Raw genomic sequence first — 22,234 nt, 5'->3', positions numbered from 1 at the left:
TTTGGGACAGCAACGTCCTCACACAAACACACCACGAAGGGACAACTGGACATGCCTTCCCCGTCCCAAAGCTGGGAATATTCACCCAAACCTCTTTAGTCCCAAAATGACACCATCCTCCCAGCTCTTCCACAAGTTCCTTTCTCAGATTTATCCTTTTCACCCCACTGGGAGGGTGGTGGTGGCTCCACGGCCACTGTCTCTTGTGAGCAGGCACACAGCTCTCCGAGCAAACCCCTGGGATAAGCAGCTTTAACACAAAGAGGATTTTCCCTGCAGTTGTGAGAACCTTTCCCAGTTACCTCCCGGCAGGCAGGAAGCAAGCAGAAGGCTCTCCAGGTCTCTGGCATTTTCCTGCAGCTCCTTATCAAACCATCCTGGAGCCAAATGCTGCTGCACCTGCTCCCAGCACGACTCCCACAGCCCGCGGGGGCTGTTTTTGGGTTTCAGCCCCAAAAGCACCAACGAGGGACACAGAAACACAGTCAGGGCAGAGCCACCCAGAGCCAGCAGTGAGGGAACAGGCTCCAGGGTTGAAAACACCCTGTTTAGTGACCTGTGAAGGTGACTTTGTGCAGATTTCGGCAATTATGGATGGGGGCTGGGGCTGCTCTCCTGCTTTTTATATTCCCAAGTTCTTGTGAATTCCCAGCTCCTTGTGCTCACTGCTGATGGGCTATTGTCCATCAGCACGAACCTTAGGTCAGCCCTGCAAGCTCCAGTGTGGCGAACATGTACTGCTTCCATCCACATCCCACGGATCCAGAACAAAAGTAAATAATCCTTCACCTGTTTTTCCTTATCTCTCCCATTTTTCTTCCATTCCTGAACCCACAATATCCAGCCTTTCCAAACCCATTTTAACCCTTTCCTAAAAGACAAGACAAACTCCTTGGCTGACCTCTCCCCATTTGATCGTGAAACAGGAAATATTTTCTCCATGGAGTTTACACAAAGCCGGAACAAACCCGAGATTCCCATGTTGGGTTGCTGGTTTTTGTTTTTTTTTTAATTCTGTCACCAAGTTGCCAAAAAGTCTCCAGTTATTTGTGTCTGCAAAGTTAAAAGAGTCAACATGTAAATATTTGGAACTGCTTGTCCCAGAATTGTCCTGCCTGGGCATGAGGGATGTTGGCAGCTCACAGGCTCTTTTCAAGGATCATTTTCCAGGAGAAAAGTTTCAATAGAGAAACATTCATTAATTATTAATTTTAAATAGGAAAATAATTTCCATAGGGATATATATTCTGTCTATCCACCCGGGGAGATGTAAATTACATATATCTAATTAGAGGGGACTATAAATCCCATCCATCCACCCCAAGGGAGATATAAATCCCATATATGCAACCTGAGGGGGATATGAGCTTCATATATCCCGAACGAGTAGATCAGATTTTAGGAGCCGGGCTATTCCCCAGCTGTGCGAACCCATCTCTCCTCCCCAATGCATTGGCAATGCTGCCGTCGCGCAAATTAACCAAAAATAACACAAATTCGCAAAAATTGCTGTACCCTATGGCGAGAGAGACCCTTGTGCACCCGGTCCCCTCAGAACCGCGGCTCCCCCGGCCCGGTCCCCCCTCAGAACCGCGGCTCCCCCGGCCCGGTCCCCCCTCAGAGCCGCGGGTCCCCCGGCCCGGTCCTCCCTCAGAACCGCGGCTCCCCCGGCCCGGTCCCCCCCTCAGAACCGCGGCTCCCATCCCGGTCCCCCCCTCAGAACCGCCGCTCCCCCGGCCCGGTCCCCCCTCAGAACCGCGGCTCCCATCCCGGTCCCCCCTCAGAACCGCGGCCCCCATCCCGGTCCTCCCCTCAGAACCGCCGCTCCCCCGGCCCGGTCCCCCCTCAGAACCGCGGCTCCCCCGGCCCGGTCCCCCCTCAGAGCCGTGGGTCCCCCGGCCCGGTCCCCCCTCAGAATCGCGGACCCCGCCCCGGTTCCGCCCCCTCAGCCCCGCCCCCGGCCCCGCCCCTGCTCAGGGCGCGCGCACCCGCCGGTCCCCACGCGCGAGCACAAACCTCGACCCCCCGCGCGCCCGGACGGGCAACACGTTCGGCCAATGGCGCGGAGCCCCGCGCGCCAATGAGGGCGAGGCGCGGGGAAGCCCCGCCCCGGGGCGTGGCGTGGCGGGGGGGGCGCCATGCGCCGTGTCATGGAGGCGCAGTGTGAGGGCGGCCATTGACGGTGCCGGAGCTGCGGCGGAGCGGCGCGGCCGGGGCGGCCCCGGCGACCCCCGACCCACTCCCGGCGCGCTCTCGGCGCCCGCCGCAGCCGCAGCGACCCTCGCGGCCGCCCTCGGCCACCCTCCCTCGTCAGTGCGGATCCGCGGGAGGGGGGGGCGATGGAGATGAAGAAGCGCATCAACCTGGAGTTGCGGAACCGGGCCCCCGAGAAGGTGAGGGGCGGCAGGACCGGTGGGGCGCGCTCCCCCCGCCCCGTGGGGCCGTCGCTGCCGCTTCGGGCCGCGCAGGCCCGGCGGCACCGCTGCCGAATCTGGGTCAGCCGTGGCGCAGGGCCCGGCGGGGCGCGGGCGGCGCTTCCGGCGCGGCCCCGGGACCCGCGGCCCCCCCCGCATTCCCCCTCCGCCTCCTTTCTCGGGGTGCCCCGAAGTTCCCGGGGGGCGCGACAGCCTCGGCTTCCCCCGACGTTAATCCGCCGCTTCCCCCGGCCGCAGTAAACAGGTCACGGCGGCGGCCCCGGCCGCGGCCCGTCGCTCATCCCGGCGCCTTTAATTAGTACAATTAACGTTGTTTCGCGCGCCCGCCGCCCCGCCGGGCGTGCCGTGGGGTCTCCATACCCCTCCCGCGTCTCCTCACGCTTCCAACTTTCCATTTCTTTGGAAAGAGGCGGAAGGAAAAAAAAAAAAAAAAAAAAAAAAAAAGCATCTCCGATCCCCGGGAAAGGCGGGAGCGCACGTGCGCGGCGGGGCCCCCGCCGCCTTCCCGGCCCCGCGCGGGGCTCCCGAGCATCGCTTCCATCGCTCCCCGCTGAGCAAACCCGCCCCGAGAGTAAAGTCCTGAGACGTTCGCTTTCCCTGACCCTGCGCACGTGGGTTTTGTGGGGGGAAAAACTGCCCGAAAGTGTTGATTTAACCCCACCCGGTGGTGTTTGCTGGCGGCAGGTAGCCGGAGAGGCCTCGCGCTGCCAGCGTGCAGCTTGCCGGGGACGAAGATGGGAACCTCCCTCTCTCCCCAGCACCTACCTTTAGAATTCGGTGTTTGTATGGAATAATGGTGGTCTCTTAATGAAGAAATAAAGTAATAGTGGGAAGCTGGCTTCGTGCTGCTTGGGGTCTGCAACACTACCAGAATTTTGTTAGTGTGTGGGGAAAGGGAAGAGTCGCCTTCTGCATCTCCTTTACCAAGTGGATGTTCCACTCGACGTAAAATAATTTAAAATTAATTGCCTGCTTCTTGTTGCTGTTTTCCAAGTGTATGACCTGTATTGATTATTGAGTAGCTTGGGCACAAGGAAATTATTTATTTGGGCACAATCAACCTCCAGGACTCTCTTGGAAAATAATCTGGATTCAGGAGGTTTTAGGTTCAGAGAGAAACTAGTTTTATGAGTTTGTTTAGGCACAGTAAAATGATGAGACCTGAGGAGAAATGAGCAGTGTAGGGCAGCTGATGGGTCTTGGCTACAGTGATTCTGTGGGAAACCCAACCAGCTGTATCAGTGTACTCTGTCGATGGAGTTTTGGGGTCAAATAGAAATTTTTGCAGAGTTTAATGTGTGCTTAGGAGACGGGAAACTGCTGCATAATTTTTTAAATTAGGTGGGTGTTGGTGACTCCAGGGCAGAAGCCTGGTCTGATTTTAAAGCCCCAAAGCAGTGGCCACTGCCTGGTCCCTGGGGTGGGGTTCAGGTGAGAGTGGGAGTTGGTGTGAGCGCTCTGACACCCACACACCTCGCTGGGCTGTTTGCAGGTGACAGAGTTGGTGCTTGATAACTGCCGGTCCAGCAACGGGGAAATCGAAGGGCTCAATGACTCATTTAAGGAGCTCCAGTTTCTCAGCATGGCCAACGTTGAGCTGACGTCGCTGGCCAAGCTGCCCACATTGAGTAAGCTCCGCAAGGTGGGTATCCCCTGGCTGCCTTTCAGCACTCGTGTGATGCTGAAGGTGCTTCTTGGGCCTCTGAAATGTACTTTTGAGAGCTGAAATCGTTTTGGGTGTCCTCAGTTAATTGTGACGAGTTGGGCTTGGGGCAGGAGCTGCTTGGCTGTGGGCACTGGGAAGGTCCAGCTGTGCCTTTGTAGGAGGCCCTTGGGTTGCTCATTGCTGGCAGTGAGCTCCAATCCTGGTAATTTAAAACTGAGGTGCCCCAACCCATGAGACTTTAATGAGCAGTTTATAATTCTCAACTTAAAGGAACTTTTTGACAGCCAGAGCTTGTTACCTTGGGTGAGTCTTCAGGAGTGATTACATTCTTAAAGGGAGAACAATTCACAATGATGCAGCTGAATCTAAGGCTGAAAATCTAATTGTTAATTCCTTTTTTTTCCTGTACAATAGCTGGAGTTGAGCGACAATGTCATTTCTGGAGGCCTGGAAGTCCTTGCAGAGAGATGTCCTAATCTCACATATCTAAATCTAAGTGGCAACAAAATCAAAGATCTTGGCACTGTGGAAGCTCTTGTGAGTTTGAAGTGGGAGGGGCTCTGGGGAGATGTAATAAGTACTATTTTTTATCCAGAACTCTTAATATTTTTGCAGTGGATTGGTACAAATGTTCATTGGTCTCGTGGTTGGTCTGGTTTGATAGACTTGGTGCCGTGGTTATAGGACAGCATGTGTAACCCCACTTCTGGAAAATGTGTCAGGAGTGGGATGTCCCAAATCAGAGATGGTTTGGTTTGGTTTGTCTTTGAAGAAAAAGTGGCCAAGGTGTGTTGTGCTGATTTCCCTGTGCTTGTTCGTTAAGGTGTGTTTGTGTGATGAGTTTTCATTAAATTGTGAAGTGACTCAGGCACAGGTGTGATACAGCCAGAAGTGGGACAGTGAAGCAGAGGAGGGAGCTGCCAGTGGTGATCCATTCACCTATTTTTCTGGATGATTGGGGTTTCTGTCCAAAACTGGGCTCCGTGGACATAACTCGGCCTCCAAGGTGTGAGAGAGTCTGGGAGTTTGGGAACTGAGTGGGAGTTATTCCATATGAGTGCCTTCCTTGGGGGTTTGGCCACTGCCAGCAACCTGGGGACAACTTTGAGGGAGAAAAAATAATTCTGACTGGACATGAGGGATGAGGGCAAAGTAAATTCTGTTATACTTGGGCTGTGACCCTGCTGTACCTGGAAGCACCATGGGAAAAAAAAACCTTTTCATTTATTTTCAGCAAAATCTAAAAAATTTGAAGAGCCTTGACCTGTTCAACTGTGAGATTACAAACCTTGAGGACTACAGGGACAGCATCTTTGAGCTGCTCCAGCAGATCACATACCTGGATGGGTTTGATCAGGAGGACAACGAGGCACCAGACTCAGAAGATGATGATGATGGTAACTTGCTGAAACAAATCAGGGGTAGGAATGGGATGCTGGAATAAAGATCTCCGTGCAGTGTGGGGTCTTCCTGAGCACACGAGTGCAATTCTGGTCTTGCTCCTGAAGACCAGAGTCCAGAGCATGGTTGGAATTAATGCACTGTTGCAGATCAAAAACTCCTGTCAGAGGGGTCCAGTCCTGCAGAAGCTGCCTGGGCTTAAGGGAATTGGGCTAAAGATACTTTTGCAAAGACACAAATATTCTTGAAGATGTTGCCAGCAGTAAAGCCCTTTGTGCCACTGACTGATACAGAGCAAGGGGACACGCACACTGTTTTGAATTAAAAATTACAATTTTACAGGGTTTGGTAATGGCTTCAGCCCCCTGCTTCAGTGTGATACAAATTCTAGTTCCAAAAGCACACCTAGTTCCTTTTGGTCCCGACTTGGTTGCAGTCCTTAAGGGGGCTGTTATGGCTCTCAGCCCCTTCTGCTGGCAGGGGTTTGCATTTATAGCTGCTTCAGACATCAAGAGTTTTGCCTGAAGCTTGTGAGGAAAAAACATTGGGAGTCTTTCTTAGAGGAAAAAAATGACAAAATGTAACTTGGTTAAAATTATGGTCATCTCCCATGTGTTGCCTGGATGATTTAGGAAAAAAGAAAAATCCCCAAATCCTTCAGGAAAAAAAACTTTTAGAGCCAGCCCATCCTGCTATAGTCAGAGAGGAGTGAATGGAACTGAATTTCTGATCTATATGCGTGTTCTTCACTGCAGAAGGGGATGAAGATGATGATGATGATGAGAATGAAGCTGGGCCTCCAGGAGAATATGAAGAAGAAGATGATGAAGATGATGGAGCTTCAGATTTGGGGGAAGGTGAAGAGGAGGAGGAAGTTGGTCTTTCATACCTGATGAAAGAAGAAATTCAGGTAAAGTTCGTAAATTCTGCCAAATGCAGGAAATAAAGAGAAGCTCCTGTGGGGTTCTGTGGTTATGGAAAACAGTTCTGGTACAGTTCCCAGAGTACAGAAAACAAGCACCTTTCAGAAGGTGATGAGTAGAGTTCTTGTAGCTATGAACTGGTCACACAGATGACAGGACAGCTGGGTCCTGGTCAGGTCCTCCCCTCTGGCTCTGCAGGATCTCGACAGGAGAAGGTGCCTGGTGTGGGGTTTGTGTTTGAGGCTGCACAGCAGCACCCCCAGTTGGGATTGAAGGCCCTTGTGTTAATGTGGAGTGGGTTTATTTCCAGTATTCCAAGGGCCACTACCAGAGGGCTGTTTCCCCATTTTGACTTGTCACACTCCCCTGAGTACAAAATTCCACCAAGCAGAGGGATATGAAAACAAGACGTGAGTTTGTCGAATTTTCTGGAGCTGATTGTTAATTCATTTACATTTCTCATCTATCAGCTTTAGAACAAGATAGAAAAAACCAACACCACAACTTACTCGTTTTCCCAGTAATTTGGGAAGAGGAAACTTGTGCACCTTTTCCTCCAGGCCCTTACTGACTGTGGGTTCAAAGGCAATCTAGAGCTGCTGGCATCTCTCTCACAGTTCATTTTTTAATAACCTTGAGCTGACTTAAAGTAGTGAACAGTGGGGAAAAGCAAAGAAATGAGCCTCTGGTGGGGAAAGTTGGGGGAATTCCTGGATTTCTGCTTGAGATCATTGTGGAAGCAAGATTTCAATAAACAGCAATTGTAAAAGTGTCTCCCAATTTTTGTACAGGATGAAGAGGATGATGATGACTATGTTGAAGGAGGTGATGAGGAGGAAGAAGGTAAGTGTTCAAGTATTCAAGTTGTGACTGAAATAATCAATTCTCTATAATTCTTTGTGGGTTTGGGACATGAGCATTAACCCAAAACCAAAATAAAAGTAAAGTAAAAGTGAGGAAGAAACAACAGTTTTCTAAAAGGAAAGACACTATCTCCTGCTCAGCTGGAAATTGTTCTGTGATGTGGAGAGGAGCTCTGCTGTGTATCTTGTTATTTACATACATTGGAAATATCCCTCAAGTGCACCAATCTCTGCTGACAAAGCCTGGCAGCCAGGAGCAGCTGGAGCTTTCCCTTTATCCAGCAGAAAGTAGCTTCTCCATAAGCAATTCTGCTACAGAGACAAGGTTCTGTTTGCAAGAAGTGGCTTACTGGAGTATTTTTTAAATAAGTTTTTTCATTAAAAATTCCACCTCTCTGTAAAGACAAATCCCAGAATTTCTTCCCAGCTGAGCTCCCATCTCTTCGACATGCTGGGCTCAGTGAAGCAGGGTTGGGAGCTGGATTTCCCGGCTTGCAAAAACAGTATTTCAGAAGGAGCGGTGTGAATTCTTCACTTTGTACAAACGCAGCCCTGGAGTCAGGATGGGCCACTGGCCAGGGAGGGAGTTCATGGACTGGATGGGGCAGCATTGCACTGCGGGCTCCCACCAGCAGAGCGCACAGCTCGCCACCCCAGCCCGGCCCTTGGCTACAGGAAAACGCGGGGAGTTAGTGCAGGATCCTGGTGCTGCTCAGGCAGGGGTGTTCCCTCGGAACGAGTCTGCACCAGTGCTGTGTGGGCAGGGCATAATGGGCTGCGTGTGTCCCTCTCTCCTTAGCAGAGGGCGTCCGAGGGGAGAAGAGGAAACGAGAGCCCGAGGATGAAGGCGAGGAAGAGGAGGATTAATTGCAGGACCAGACTCTCCAGTTACGGAAGACGCAATAGTGATTATGCAGCTCTGTATGTCCATGTACCATAGATGTCCTGACAGAAATCCTATGTTAACTTTTTATAGCAGAAGTGTGGTTTTACTATTCCTGCCCCTTTTATCATTCCAGATAAGCTCTGATACCCCATAGGGAACCTTCTGTAGAGAACAATTTTCAGCCCTATAATCACTGAAGCCATTGGCAAATTCCCCCCACCAGACTTTTTTCTTTGGAGCTCTTTAATTTCGTACAATCTTGCTGTGTTGGTCATTGTTAGCCCTGAATCCAACCCCATGCCCCGTGGGTTTAATATTGGGAGCTTTCATTCAGGATTTTAAAGTTTCTACGCTTAAAAAGCTGAACTGAAAAATGCTCTGCAGTGAATTCCCCACTCTTTTAAATCAGTTAACTCTAGGCCAAGTTTTCCATGGATTCAACTGGAAACCCCTAACTAGATGACACCCATGTATCAGTTTTTTAAAAGGTGACTCCTGTGATATTGTTGAAGGCTCCTCTCTATTTTGGGTGTTCCAGGGTAAAGCCTCAGTGGGTTTCAGAAGATGTTTTTGTTTTCCTGCTTGCTCCAATGTTCAGTGTTTGGAGTATTCACCAGATTCCTTCAAGGGTGTATTTTGGCAAACTGAAAGAGCTGTGAACCTTAAAGGGTTGCAGTCCATAAATTTTCTCCCAAGTCCATTGTCACTGCAGGTATTAACGAAGCAATTAATGTGTAGTTTTAAACCTTTTTGCTAGAAATCTTTGTTAAACCTTCACTCACTTTGCTCTTGCATTGTCATTCTGGGAATTCTGCACCACTCATGGCTATAAAATGTATAAAATAGATGAAATATGCATTTCTGATACAGAAGTGAACGGGTAACTCCTCCAAGCGTGTTGTTGTCCACCCCCCAGCTTTTCTAGAACTGTTGAAGGGAAGGATGAACCCAACTTGGCCCTTCTCTGCACGTCACCTCTAAAATTGTTTAAATCTGACTGTAGGCAAAACGCTCAGTTTGTGTATAACAGTTGGGAATATTTGGGGGTTTACATTGAGTGGCTGCAGAGACGCATCAGGAGCAAGCACGGGCGACATGCAGAGAAGTTTTTTTTTTCTAGCAGCCTTTATAATTCCTAATCTGCCCCAATGTATCATCTTTCCTGTTGGAAACAAATTTTGACTTCCAGCATTCCTCCTTCAGGCATGATCTGGGTTTCACACAGTGTAGTCGTGGTATCACACTGACTGACATTGTCTCACATAGGTCCTGAACCAAATATCACACACAGCTTTATTCCAGAGACTTATTTTTGTATCTGTCCTGGGTGTCAATAGCTGCCAGAAACTGGGGAGAGCCTGTGAGTGGGAGGAGGAGGGAGATTCCTGGGCCTGAGCGAGTCAATCCCTCATCACCTGATCCCCTGTGGATGTTCCTTAGGAATTTCACACACTAATTCAGTGTGACCTCCAGCTTTTTGGTGGAGTCGAGATCGTGCAGGGTTGAAGTTCTGCAAAGCCCCACTCCGTGTGTGTGTGGTTTTTTCCCCCCCAGCTAGAGCCTTAACTCTGGGTTTCTCCTGTAGCTGTGTAGCAGGGCCGAACCTTCCCAGCCTCGAAGTGGAGTCTGGCGGGCAGTGGTACACTCGGGAACAACTGACTCCCTGGGCTTTGTGGTTTTTAAGGAAAATCTCTATAAAGACACTAGAAAAGCCGTGGTGAAACTTCCTCTGCAGCCACAACCGAGTCCTGTGTTTGTGATGAGTCCTGGGTGGGTCAGTGCACGGTTGTCATGTCCTGAAGGCTCTGGGCAAGGCACTCACTCCGTGCTCAGCTTGGAGAAAAAAAAGTTGCTTATTGTCTTTAGATTGAAACTTGTTATTTATAAGTGTGTACGTAAGAGCACCTACATGTCAGGGTTTTAATTAACTGTTACTGATGCAGATAAAATTAGTTTTAAATGGAAAAAAAAAAAAAAAGAGTCTATTTTGATGGATTAAAATAATGTGGGCAGTGGGCTTGTTTGGATGAGCGAGTCCAGCTCCTGAGACCAGCCAGACTGAGCTCTGAGGGGTGACAGCCCTTCCCTTAGGCCAGACTTGCCACTTCCCAAACACCCGCAGTGCCGTGCGTCAGCCACCACGTGGAACCTGAGCCCCTCACCAACCCAAAAAAAAAAAAAAAAAATCTGTCTGTCCCAGTGTCACCATCCCCGGCCCCCTGTCCTCCGCTCGGCATGCAGCAACAGCGTTTTTTAATGAGGAATTCAGAGCCTCCAGATAACTTTTGAAACTTTTTTGCTTGGTGGGTGGTCTTTTCATGCAAATACGTCAGGGTGGGTTTTATATTTTGTAGAGGTTTTGTCCTATTTTAATGCTCTTTGTATGGCAGTCTGTATATAGTGTGGTTTGGTTCCTTCTCCGACTCTTTCCTGAAACTTTGGAGTAACTGATTTTGTGCAACTGTGTTTTGAATAAAGCCATGACAGTGTTAAATTAAAGACAACAGCCCTGCAGCACTCTTCTGGTAACTTTTAGTTGTAACAAAACATGTTTCCTCCCCATGTGTGCTGTAAATTTTAAATTAAAAAGTTTTCAAACCAAATTATTTCAAATAAATTGAGACTATTGTATTGGATTACTTCTCGGCGTATGTCCACCTGTGGAAGGAACACGGAGTAAGGGAATTTTCTTTGCAGTTGTGTTCAAATGGGGTGGAAATCTGCAGAATGGGGATGGAACTTGGACTTGTGGTACTTCAGTCCTTGGTAAAAATGGAACAGTCGAGGAAGGATGTTCTGGAAAACCTGAATGGTTCCCTGAGTGTTTCCAGGTGAGTTTAAGGCAGATGTCTCAGACATCTGAGTCTGGGTGACTCTTGAGATTTGCTTTTCACAAGATCCTGCTTTGTGCCCGGCAGCCTGAGCCAAGTCTGGTGCTGAAATATTCCTCACACAAGAACAATGTTTAAAAAAACCCTGCTGCTCCTCCCGAGCTAGAGAGAGCATTGTTTTATCTTGGAATTAGTCCAGCATTCCTGGCAAAAATCCCTTGGATGCACTTGAGAAAGCCCTTGGCAAACAGGCTTTTCTGTCGCTGGATGAGCAATTAGGCAAGAAATGGGTGGTGACTTTCTGGGATATTTTATTTATTTAGTTTTAAAGGGTGGGGAAGAATTGCTGTTCCAGCTGAAGCCCCACACTGGCGCCTCTACCCTCTGCACCCTTTTCCCACTGGAACCTGAGTTTCAGGATGACTTTAAATACATCTTTTGGGAGTGCAAGTGGGTGAGGTAAAGCACAGTAATTTGATGGCAAAGGAGAAAGCTCAAGTGGTTTGTGGGCCCATCTTCAAAGGCAGGAAAAACCTGCTGTGTGGCTGATGGGTTCCTCAGCTTGTCATGACGTGTGGGGAACCGGCTCTCCCTGCCCCAGCCTCTGGCTTACACAGCTCACCTGCTGCCACAGCGCCAGGCACCTGTCGCTGCCGGGCTCTCGAGATGGAACTGGGCAGGGAGCAAGGGCTGCGCTCCAGCCTGGGGTCTGCCCCACTGGACAGCCCCGCCGCCCTCCATTTTGTTGCAGTGAGGGGAAGCCGTGCCGGCGGGCGGCTTCTTCCGTCCTGCTCCTTCCTCCTCCTCCTCCTTCTTCTGCCGGGGCTTTTATCTTGTAGTGCCCCTTCTTGCTCCCTCTCCGGCCCTTATCTCCCCCTGCCAGCGGTGCTGTTTCCCCTCCTTCTTCCTTCCTCAGGGGTCTCGGCGCCTTTTCCTCAGCCCCGGCTCCCGCCTGAGGGGGCGCGCGCGCCCCCCAGCTCGGCGAACCGCGACCCACGGGGTTCCCCGGCTGCGGGCAGCAGGGGCCGAGCCCCGACCCCGCCGCTGATTGGCTGAGATTTGCCGCAGTTCCGCCTTCCCGCCGCCCGCGCGCGCGGCGCCCCGCCCACGGCCCCTCAGGCCCCTCATGGCGGCCGTGAGGAGGAGGCTGCTCCCAAGCGTCCCGTGTGCGCCCTAAAACAGCTTCTGCTCACGCCCCCCGAAATGCCCCGTTTCCACCCCGAGCGAACCCCTTTCCCCCTCAGGTTGTGTGGACTTCATTCCGGTGATGGAAAACAACGTGGTTCAGAGTCCAAGCGGAGAAAACCGAAAATGCAAACTGTGATTCCGAAGGTGGCTATCAACGTCGTGTGAGGAAGGGTAAATTCAGCCAAGCTTTGGTACAAATGCACCGGGTGAAAATAGGAAGAAGTTCCTCATAAAATTCTTCAGGTTGCCTAGTTAAGCCCAGTAGCAAGAGAACTCCAAAGTGTGTATTTTCAGGTGGCTCCTGCTGCCGTGTAGTTCTAATGTTCCCCAAATTGCTCCTGCTTTTCTCGGGGCAGTCTGGCATGTGCAGTTCCAAAGAAAATCTCCCCCTTTCTGAACTACATCCCCACATCCCATTGCCAGTTTCCAGGTTATTTCATCCCAGCCACAGTACTGAAAGGGATTTGGGGTTATTGTTGTGACCCAGGTGCCTGGGTCAGGGGAGTGAAGGTCTGGGGGTCCCACAGGTCAGACTTTCAATAAAGGGAGAGGTTTTTTTGGTATGAAATGTGACCAAGAACTACTAGAACTATCTGTTGCCATTCCTGCACATTCCATAATGACCATTTAGCCTTTTCACCCCGTAATTCTCCCTCAATTTTAATTTTAAAAGCCTCGTACTGCCAAGGATGTAAACCCCAAGGGTTTCTCAATGCCTATCCTGCAGGCAGCTCACTTTCAACTTTCCTCATATATATTTTTATGTGAGAATGGGGAAGCTGACGTTCTCGTGGAATCCCATGAATTCAAGAATTTGGCCTTGGAGAAAACTGTAAAATCCTTTGAGCTGCGTGATGGCGTAATGAGAAATCTCAGAATGAAAACTGCCCCATTTTCCAGCAGAGATGTTGATTTTTGGCAGCAGAGCTGCTGTATGCTAAAAATACACCGGTTTCACTGGTCATAACCATTGCAAAGGTCTGAACCAAAGAACGAGACCTGAACTTACGAGATAAAAATGATGCTCGAATTATTTTTATCCGTTTCTGAGTCTCTTGGTTGTGCCAGGGCTGTCACATTAGATGTGCACACTCGTGTTCTCCATTTGTTCATCGATCGACCGGCACAAATGGAGAGTCAGGAATGCAGCTCCCCCGGGGTACCAAAATGCATGGGATAGGACAGAAGGAGTCAGGGACAGCAGCTGCTTGAAGCAGGACATGGAAAATGTCCCTCTGCAGAGCCTGGGGCAGGGAAATTCCTGTTGCTACTGCTGTTGCGAGGTTTCTCACTGGAGTTAAGAGTTTGGTCTCCCAGGGAACAGTCTTCTGGTTTTAAACTTTAAAATTACAGTTCGTAGTATACTGGGTTTCTGCTTGGAGTGTGTCTCATTAAAAAAATAAAAAAATAAAAAATGAACCCCAAAAATATCCAAGGAAAGTCTTTCCTATTGCTTCTAATTTAATTGGCACAAAGGAGGGAGAATCCAAAAATAAATGTTTGGCCACAACAGAAAACCAGCTGAAAACCACAGGACACATTAAAACTGGGAACTCCTGTCATGGAGAAAAGGATTCTGTTCTAGGAAAAAAATGACCCCAGAATGTGGGTTCATGTTGGAAAAGGAGCTGGTCTCTCCTGTGTGAATGGAACGTGTTCACACAGGGAGTTTGAGGGGCATTTCCTTCTAGACTAGAGTTAATTCAAATGCAATAATCTAGCCATGACTGAGGAGCAGCCAGCCAGAGCTCCTCAGCATTGCTTGGGTGAAGCACTGGAATCTTCTGGCCATTTGTGAGGGGCTTGGTCACATCCTTGTCCCTGGGAATGTTGAGGACACGCAGGAATCCTGTTTAATTAGGAATGTGAGGCTGAAATGGGAGGGAGCTCCTGGCTAATGGCATATTGAAACTAAAGCCACAGCAAATGACTTTGTGAACTCATTTCAGAATCACATCTGTGTCTCAGCTTCATCACCATGGTGAGTCAGAATTATTCTGCTTAAAAGTGTGCTGTGGTGTTTCTTCTACGCTCCATGTGTTTTGAGTGAGCTCCCGTGTCACAGCAAAACCCAGTTGGAATGAATTGGGTAATTTGTGTTCCTGGAAACCAAGAGCATCTTCAGTCTGTTCTTTCATCAACGTCACCGCTGGAGGATCCACACTGTGGTGTAGGATCAGCCTTGGGAATTGAAGTCTTGCCCTGTTTTGTCATACGTGTATTCAGGAATGTAATTGAGCGCTGACTTTTTAATGCCAAATACTGGCTGTGCTCACACCTCCCGTGCACACCCACCCCAAACTCCTGCTGCAGTCATGCGGCTCCATAAGCTTCTGCTGTTAAATCCTGTGTTTGGGGTGTGCTTTGAAGCACAGACTTGTGGAGATGAGAATGTTTTCTCTGATGATCTACTGAGGGGTATTTCCATTTCAGCCATGTAGCACTGGAGCGGGGGGGAAGGCTGCTTGGTGATGAAATATTTTATGTTAACACACTACACAAATTAATGGGGTTTTTCCTGAGAGAGCCCTTTATTTCCCACAGTCATCCAGAGTTCCTCCTCATTCACATCCCTGCACAGACCACATCATTCCTCTGCAAGCAACAAGAGGAACAGGAGGAGGAAGAATATTAACCTCTCTCTGCTCTGAGCTTCTGGACACTGGAGGCTGCAATTGCTGCAGAATTTCTACACAAATGTTAAGCATTCTCACTACAAAGAAAAGTCCCAGATCAACACTGAAAACCGAAAAGTATTCCCTAGAACAAAGTGAGGAATCCCAGAGAAGACAGGAAGAATCAAATGCCCACAAACTGGTTAAATTTGGGAATTCTCATGTGCATCTCAATGCAAGCTTTAGTAAACTTCCCAAATCACACTTTCTCCTCTCTCCAACACACCTGGATTTCTAATGGTGTGAAAAATGTGCTTCCACTGGGAATCAAGCAGGTCTGGACCAAAGCTGGGCTGCCTGGCCAGGGTGGGAGTGGGCAGGATTCGGGTTTGCTGTTCTTGGATGAATTTTCCTGTCGGTCCGTGAGTGCTCTGCACGGGGAACTCCCGTGTGATTCCTCCTGTGCCCCGTGCGGAGCCGGGAAGGGAAATAATTCAATAATTGCAATTCCATGGAAAGCTCCCGATGCTATTCCGTAGGAAAGCGTTCCCAATCCTTCGGTGAGCTCCGGTTGCAGAAACCCGGGACCGGGAGAACGAGCACTAGAGGGCACAGCGCGACCAGCGACGGGCGCGGGCTTTGGCGAGGGCGAGCAGAGCCCGGCTGTCCCTGAGCTGCCTTCCAGCCGTGAGAGTCCAAGCGACTTCCTTAAAATGGCACCTCCTTTTGGAAAGTTCCGGACTCGTTAGCTTCAGTAATTCAAGGACGAAAATGCGGCAGAGAATCGGAGAATATCCCGGGTCGGAAGGGACCAGAGAGGTGGTGGACTCGACATCCCTGAGGTGTTTCAGGTTGGATGGGGCCTGGAGCAACCTGGCCTAGTGGAAGGTTTCCCTGCCCATGTCAGGCGATGGGACTGCATGGTCTTTAAGATTCCTTCTAACTCAAACCATTCCATGATGCTGTGACTAAATCCTGGCCCTGCACAGAGCACCCAAATGCAGGCAGCACCAATGCTTGAAAAACTGGTGGTGAGTTGAAACATACCTAGTTTCACACAGTAATACACACAAACACACACATTTTCCATAATTATTCATCTCTAACGTGATCCAGCCTGGGTGAAGATGAGCCAGATCATCCCCTCAGGTGCAGCACCTTTAATGCAAGGCTCCCTCTGATACCAGTGGAGGGAGGGTGGCCCTTCTCTGTTTCGATAGAAAGGTTGAACAAACAAAGATTTAAATCAAATGAATGAAAAATGAAAATTACTTCTATTTTTAAAGAATGAATCAAACAGGTTACAATGGAGGAAGTGGAAACACATCAGCTCAGCATTTCTGCCCACATTCCATAAATGACCAAAAAAAGGGAAGGTGAACTTATTGGCAGGAGCTGTGAAAGAAACAGGAGGAAAACCCAACATCCCTCTGTTGCAACACCCCAAAACTTAGTCAGACAAAGCAAATGTGTTTAAAACGAGAAATGGAGCACCAAACGATAATGATGGAGCATGCTGGGAAGTGAGGCTCTGCAGAAGTTGTGGTACACTGAGATTATCAAGAGCTGGTAGGTAGAAGAGTGAAAAGAATTTTGTTAAGCACAGGAAGGACTCAAAGACAGAAAGTGCAGGAAATCTGTGGTTGGAATTGACTGAACTTGGTGGGTTTATGCTGTTCTTTGCACTGGGTACCGTGGAAGTTTGGTGATGACAAACTTTCCTGATTCATTTCTGATCCCTCTTGCTGCCTCCCAGGAAATCAAGATTTCCCAAGATATCTTTTCTTTCCTATTACTTGATTTCTAGAAACCTGGAAGGAAAAACTCCAGGAGTAACCCTTCCATTTCCTTCTGGTTTCATTTCCCTTCATCTCCAGTAACATAAATAATTTTATAAGTGATATAAAACATTTCAAGAAATCATACATTGAAAGCATGAAGCCCTCAGGATCCTCTGCCCAAATGAACTCCTTCCTTCCCTTTCTCTCTGTGTTTCAGTGAGCGCTCCAGCAGCCTCATTGTTTGGATAATTCAGGGTGCCAGATGGCTGTAAATATGTTCACAATCCTCCTTACCCTGCTCCCTCCTCCCTGGCACCCTCACTTCTCTACCCAGTACTGAGCACTTGGTCTGTTCCCATTTGGAGTCTCCCTTCTCTCCTCTGGAGCTAAATTGGCACTGCTGGTTTGTATTTTCCCTTTAAACGAAGTGGGGGAAATCTTAGGGAATGTTTTGTGCCAGGGAATACTGAATACTTCCTTCACTGTCACTTGCACCATCAGTTAATTGAAAACGTGCCTCGTGCCCTGTGGCATCACTTTCCTTCCTGCAGGAATCCTGTCCCTGACATAAGAAGGTGCAGCTCACCTGCTGGGAATCACGAGGGAGGAGCAGCTTCTTCCTATTTTGAGCATAGCGATCTCATACTTACCCTTGGCATGGGATAAGGACACACAGAACAGGGTGATTCATCCCAAATCATGCCCCAAGGAACTGGCAGAGGCAGCGTTTGAACAACCGGCCCCATTCTTCCTGCCTCACAGGCTCTGGGTTCATTGTCATACTCTGATCCTGTTATTCCATAACTCAGGGCCCAAATCCTGGGGCCTGAGCCCCTGAGATAACTTTTCTGTGTAATGAAACATTCCCAAACTGCTGAGCAGTAAGAAAATGACAGAAAACCGTTTCAATGGCACTGTAAAAACGGAAGTTGGTTTGAAAACATCTGAAAATACAGGCAGTGACGTTTTGAGAACTGAGGAATAAACTGAGGTCACGAGCTGCCTGAGGAACGCTGTAGCAGCACAAACTCAGATCACAGGAAGGGTGAGCTGTGCCCATGAAGAAACAAGAATTCAGCCAGATTTGTGTGTGGTTTTGCTCTCGTTGATGAGCTGGGTGGGTGAACTCTTCACTGAAAGGCAGGAAGGAGCAGATGGCAGCAGGCAAATACCTGACTTCAGCAAGGAGAGAGAAACCGATATTCCAAAGGATCTATTTGACATACAGAGGCCAAATGTTATTTTTATGAGCCAATATGAGTCAGACCTCTCATTTAGTGAACTTTACCTGTTTGTGTCCTGCCAGCAGGCCTAACCCCAGTGACCCTGTGACCTATAAAGGACAAACGAGCCAGCAGCCTGGAGCAGGCATTCCAAGAAGGCTTTTCCAGGAACAGTCAGTGATCTGAATGCCACCTCACGATTTCTGGGAAGCACGACTCCCAGCTCGGTCTGCAGAAAGGTAGACAGCTCTCAAATTATATATAGCAGCAAGTGGGCTGGGAGGAGAAACACTGAGCTGCACGGAGAGGGAGGCTGCTCTGGAGAAATCCAGGGAGTGTTTCATGGTGCAGCACAAAGCACAGTGGCACCTGGCTAGTGGAGCCGGGCCAGTGCTGGCCTGCCAGCAGCTGGCACTAATGGAATGAAGGAGAGCCCTGGGCAGTGCCAGGGGCAGGCTGGGTGCACGCAGATTGATCCCTTGCTCTCAGTTCTTCTTCATCCTGTTCCACCCTCTGCCATGGGCAGGGACACCTTCCACTAGCCCAGGCTGCTCCAAGCCCCATCCAAACTGGCCTCAGACACTTCAGGGATGGGGCAGCCACAGCTTCTCTGGGCCTCCCCACCCTTGCAGGGAAGAATTCCTTCCCAAAATCCCATCTAAACCTCCTCTCTTTCAGTATAAAGCCATTCATGACTCAGCCCATTTGTTGAGAGTCCTTTAAATAATGATGTCCACATCTCCACTGGCTCATTCCAGTTGATGGCAGACCTTTGCCTACTGCCCAGTATCAGCCTGTGAGCCACAGATTCCTCCAGCTCTGAATGGTTCCCTCTGTCCTCCTGTCCTACATGTGTGGGCTCTTTATGTGACCACAGGCCCCGTTCCGTTGGTCCCATGGCAGGGGTTTGGAATTAGAAATCACCATTTCAGTGCTGAACTCCCAAGCTCTGGTATCAGGAGTGGGCTGAGCTCTGCCCTTTGATCTCTGGCTGGTCTGGCCTCTCCCAAACATTCCCAAATTTTAAAAAGATTTTAAAATCCTCTCTTGCCCTTTGATTTGTGTCAAAAGAGAGCTACAAATTTTTAAATACATTGCAAATTAAGGAAGTGGAAGAGTCACTGTAGTTTTCAGTCCTTCAGGAAATTTAGAGTCAAACAAATCAGCAGTGTCTGAAATCAGAGATTTGATATTCCTGGGCCAGGCTCAAGAAACACTTCCAGTAGGTACAAGTACAGCTGCACCTATCACCTTTTCCGTGGTGTCACTTTACCAGGTGTCATGTCAAACATCCCCAGTGTTGAACCAGCCCCTCTGGCCACTCAGGGATCTCTCAGCCTGATGAGGAACTCTCTGACAGCTCAGATTTGATTTAGGGGAAAGAAATGCAAGGCACCATACAGTGTATCTCACCAAAGAATTCCTTCCTAAAAAGAGGGAACACACACAAATTTCCACAAGTGCATATTCCAGGGATACATTTGCACACAGGTATATTTGGCATACAAAACCACTGAATTTTTCCCTTTTCTCTCTTTTTTTTAGGGAAGTGGGTCTGTTCTTGCTGAGCTTTAATTTGAAAACCCAGTTGGAACTTGTTAAGTCAATAATTATTCTTGTGAATGTGGGTCAAACTATTTTATGTCTCTTCCTCTCTAGGGACTCGGAAGAAGATTTAATCTTCCAGCACTCCAAGGTAGGAAGCATCACAATTGCCATTTTATTTCAGAAGTCCAAACTGATTGTCCCATGGGGGTAAAAGCTGATGAGGGACAGGGTTGTGTGAGCAAGCAGCATTGCTGGAGTTCACCTACAGCTGCTGACACAGGTATCCAAGAAAGAATGCCCCCACCTCTGGGAACATATTGGAGTGCTTTGGGATCCCATGGATTTTATTTTAAGGGTATGCTGAACATATTGTTCAGTTGGGATATTGGAGGGTCTGTAGCTTCCCACCTTCCACCTCTGGACACAAATCCTACTTTCTCTTTTTAAGGTAGTTTCTTTATTGGAGAAAAAAAAAAAAAAAGCACAATGATTTCTGCAGTTTTCTCCATCAGTAACTCCAAGAAATCCTTCTGCACATCAGGAGCCATTGGCTGTGTTGAAAAATTGTATTTATCCACCCCCCTCCTCAGCTTGAAAACCCTCTGCCATAAAAAAAAAAAAAGTTACTGATGTTCCTGCTCCACTCGGGAGGTTAGGGGCTTTTTACAAGGGTGGAAGCTGCTGGAAAAACTGGACTTTATCCACCACAATTTTATTCCTGTGAACTGCTTTGCTAGGTGTAATTCCAGCCTGCAGAATTGCCCAGTGCTACTGGAACAACATGAACCTGTTTCTGCTTTACACCCGAGTTTTGCTGCCCGTCAGCAGTGTGAAAGTTGCCTCCAAGTGTAATTTCTATTTAAAGCCACCCAAAGCCTCTTAGTCGGTACTTCCTGCTTTCCAGCGGCCTCTCAGCACTGCAGAGACTCTGCAGCTGCTCCCTGTGTCCCCAGACCTGCAGGGGGTGAAACTTAGGGTGGCTGTGTGTCACACGGGGCTGCACCCCAAAATGTGCTCCCTGGGCAGGAAATCTCCGGGCTGGGGTCAGCTCCATGTGAGCACAGCCCCCGTGGCTTGTGGGGGTTTGTTGGGTTTTCAGCCTCTCTTCCCAGGCTGTTGGGTGCCAGTGTTTCACAGGGTTATGGAATCGTGGTTTGGGCCCTGGGAGGGACCTTACATCTCATCCAGTTCCACCCCTGCCATTGGGAGAGACACTTTCCACTATCCCAGACTGCTCCAAGCCCCATCCAACCTGGCCTTGGAAATTTCCAGGGATGGGGCAGCCACAGCTTCTCTGGGTACTCTGTGCCGGGGCCTCACCACTCTCACAGGGAGGAATTTCTTCCCAAGAATTCCATCCTAAGGTGTCTCTCTGTTATTCCCTTAGAAAGGCAGAGGATGGAGGGAAGGAGGAGGGGGTTTGCTTAAAAGCTTTTGAGGCAGAGGGAGAAAAATAACCAAAAAAAGGCGCTTTGGCTGGGAGGGTGGGTGGGCTCCTGCGTGCCGCATGCAGCCGGGGTTCCTCGCCCCACGGTCCTTATTTGGCTGGGAGCTGGAGCATTCCGGGGATTGGCTGTGCTGGGAAGCAGGCAGGGAGTGCAGGCACTGGAGCTGAGTGCCAGCTGACGAGCACAGCACACGCTTGCCCACTCCTCAGCATGTGTTGAGCAAATTGAAGCTATTTTTATAGGAGACGCTTTGCCTACATCTTAAGAATCCTGTCCCAATCCCGTCTCCCTGTAGTGTAATGGGAAATCCCCTTCCCAGCCCCCTTTTCCCTGTTCTGTATGTGTTTTCAAGGCACAGTTGGGCAGAACCCAAAGTTCCTGGCCATTATCAGGGCTTCAAACTTTCTCTGCCGTGCACTGCCCGGCCAGGGCACTCTGTATTCCTGTAATGATCCAGTGTTTTGTCTCCAGACCCAACATAATTGCCCCACCGGACAATAGCGGCCCTTTCTGGGGATGGCAGAGGGCTGCTGCACTGCTGGGCGAGCACGGCTCCTTTGTGCAGCGTTATTCCCGCATGGATGGCCCCACCGAGCGGGGGGCGAGGCACAAAGCCACCTCTGTGCTGCCCTTGGATTTGCAGCTCCGCAGGGCTCCCTGCACCCTGCCAGCGGCTTCGGGAATGCCACCGAGGGCAGGGGGCCAGGCAGGCAGCAGGGAAACGGGGAAAAAAAAAAAACTGTGAGGGGTGAGCAGAGAGGCAAGATCCCCAAAACTGCCCTTAGGAGCTTCAGGGCCTCCCTGAAGAGAGCAGGGCAGGGATGCTCAGGTGTGCCAGGGGTGGCTGCACCAGCAGCTGCTTGTGGTGACCTTTGAGCCCTTCCCGGAGTGTGTGCTGGCTCTTCCAGCATGGGAATGACCATTCCAAAATCCAAGGAGAGCTGCTGGTGTGGGAGTCACAAATGCAGCACCTCGCTGGCACTACCTGGGTTGCAGGTCACAAGGGAAGTTCAGTGGCTCCTTGCAAAAAAATTTTTGTGAAGCAATGCAGTTCATCAATGTGGAAAGGTACTGAAAGTTATCCCTGGAGGTATCACTGGACTCTGGTTAAGCCAAACTCGTTGAGAAAGGTTTGGGAGTTGGTTTTATTTTTTCTTTAATTAAAAAAAATCTTGTCATTGCAGCCAGGAAAGGAAAGAGAAAACACCAACCACGAAGTAACTCTGTAGGTTTAATATTTTCGTGGACTATTTACCATGTAGGTAAGGGAATTCAGTTTCCTTTAAAAAAAAAAGGAACAGTTGGATGTTACCACAAGTGAATTTGTGAGACACAGCCACGTCCTGCTTATGTGTGTGAAAGCTGAGCCAGCCCGTGAGCTGACGATCTGAGCTCTGCTCCGGGCTCAGCTTTCATTCCAGCGGGG

The 22,234-nt window shown here is 49.4% G+C and overlaps 1 protein-coding gene across 2 annotated transcripts; it reads left to right on the top strand.

Moving 5' to 3' along the window:
* The first annotated feature begins 2,111 nt into the window (after nt 1-2,111).
* ANP32E (acidic nuclear phosphoprotein 32 family member E) lies at nt 2,112-10,810 on the top strand. Of its 2 annotated transcripts, none has more exons than XM_014891317.2 (7): nt 2,112-2,393; nt 3,928-4,077; nt 4,516-4,638; nt 5,336-5,498; nt 6,258-6,412; nt 7,217-7,268; nt 8,091-10,810. In XM_014891317.2, exons 1-7 carry the CDS (start codon nt 2,340-2,342, stop codon nt 8,153-8,155), a joined length of 762 nt encoding a protein of 253 aa, XP_014746803.1. In that variant the 5' UTR covers nt 2,112-2,339; the 3' UTR covers nt 8,156-10,810. The 2 variants fall into 2 exon arrangements, with proteins under 2 accessions (XP_014746803.1, XP_014746802.1); XM_014891316.2 differs by having other exon boundaries at nt 8,088-10,810.
* Nucleotides 10,811-22,234: the final 11,424 nt, after the last annotated feature.

This window comes from Sturnus vulgaris, chromosome 31, assembly GCF_052056855.1.
Source record: "Sturnus vulgaris isolate bStuVul1 chromosome 31, bStuVul1.hap1, whole genome shotgun sequence".
NCBI classification, from domain to species: domain Eukaryota; kingdom Metazoa; phylum Chordata; class Aves; order Passeriformes; family Sturnidae; genus Sturnus; species Sturnus vulgaris.
The sequence above is the reverse complement of the archived record's forward strand: the minus strand, read 5'-3'. Positions and strand labels throughout refer to the sequence as shown.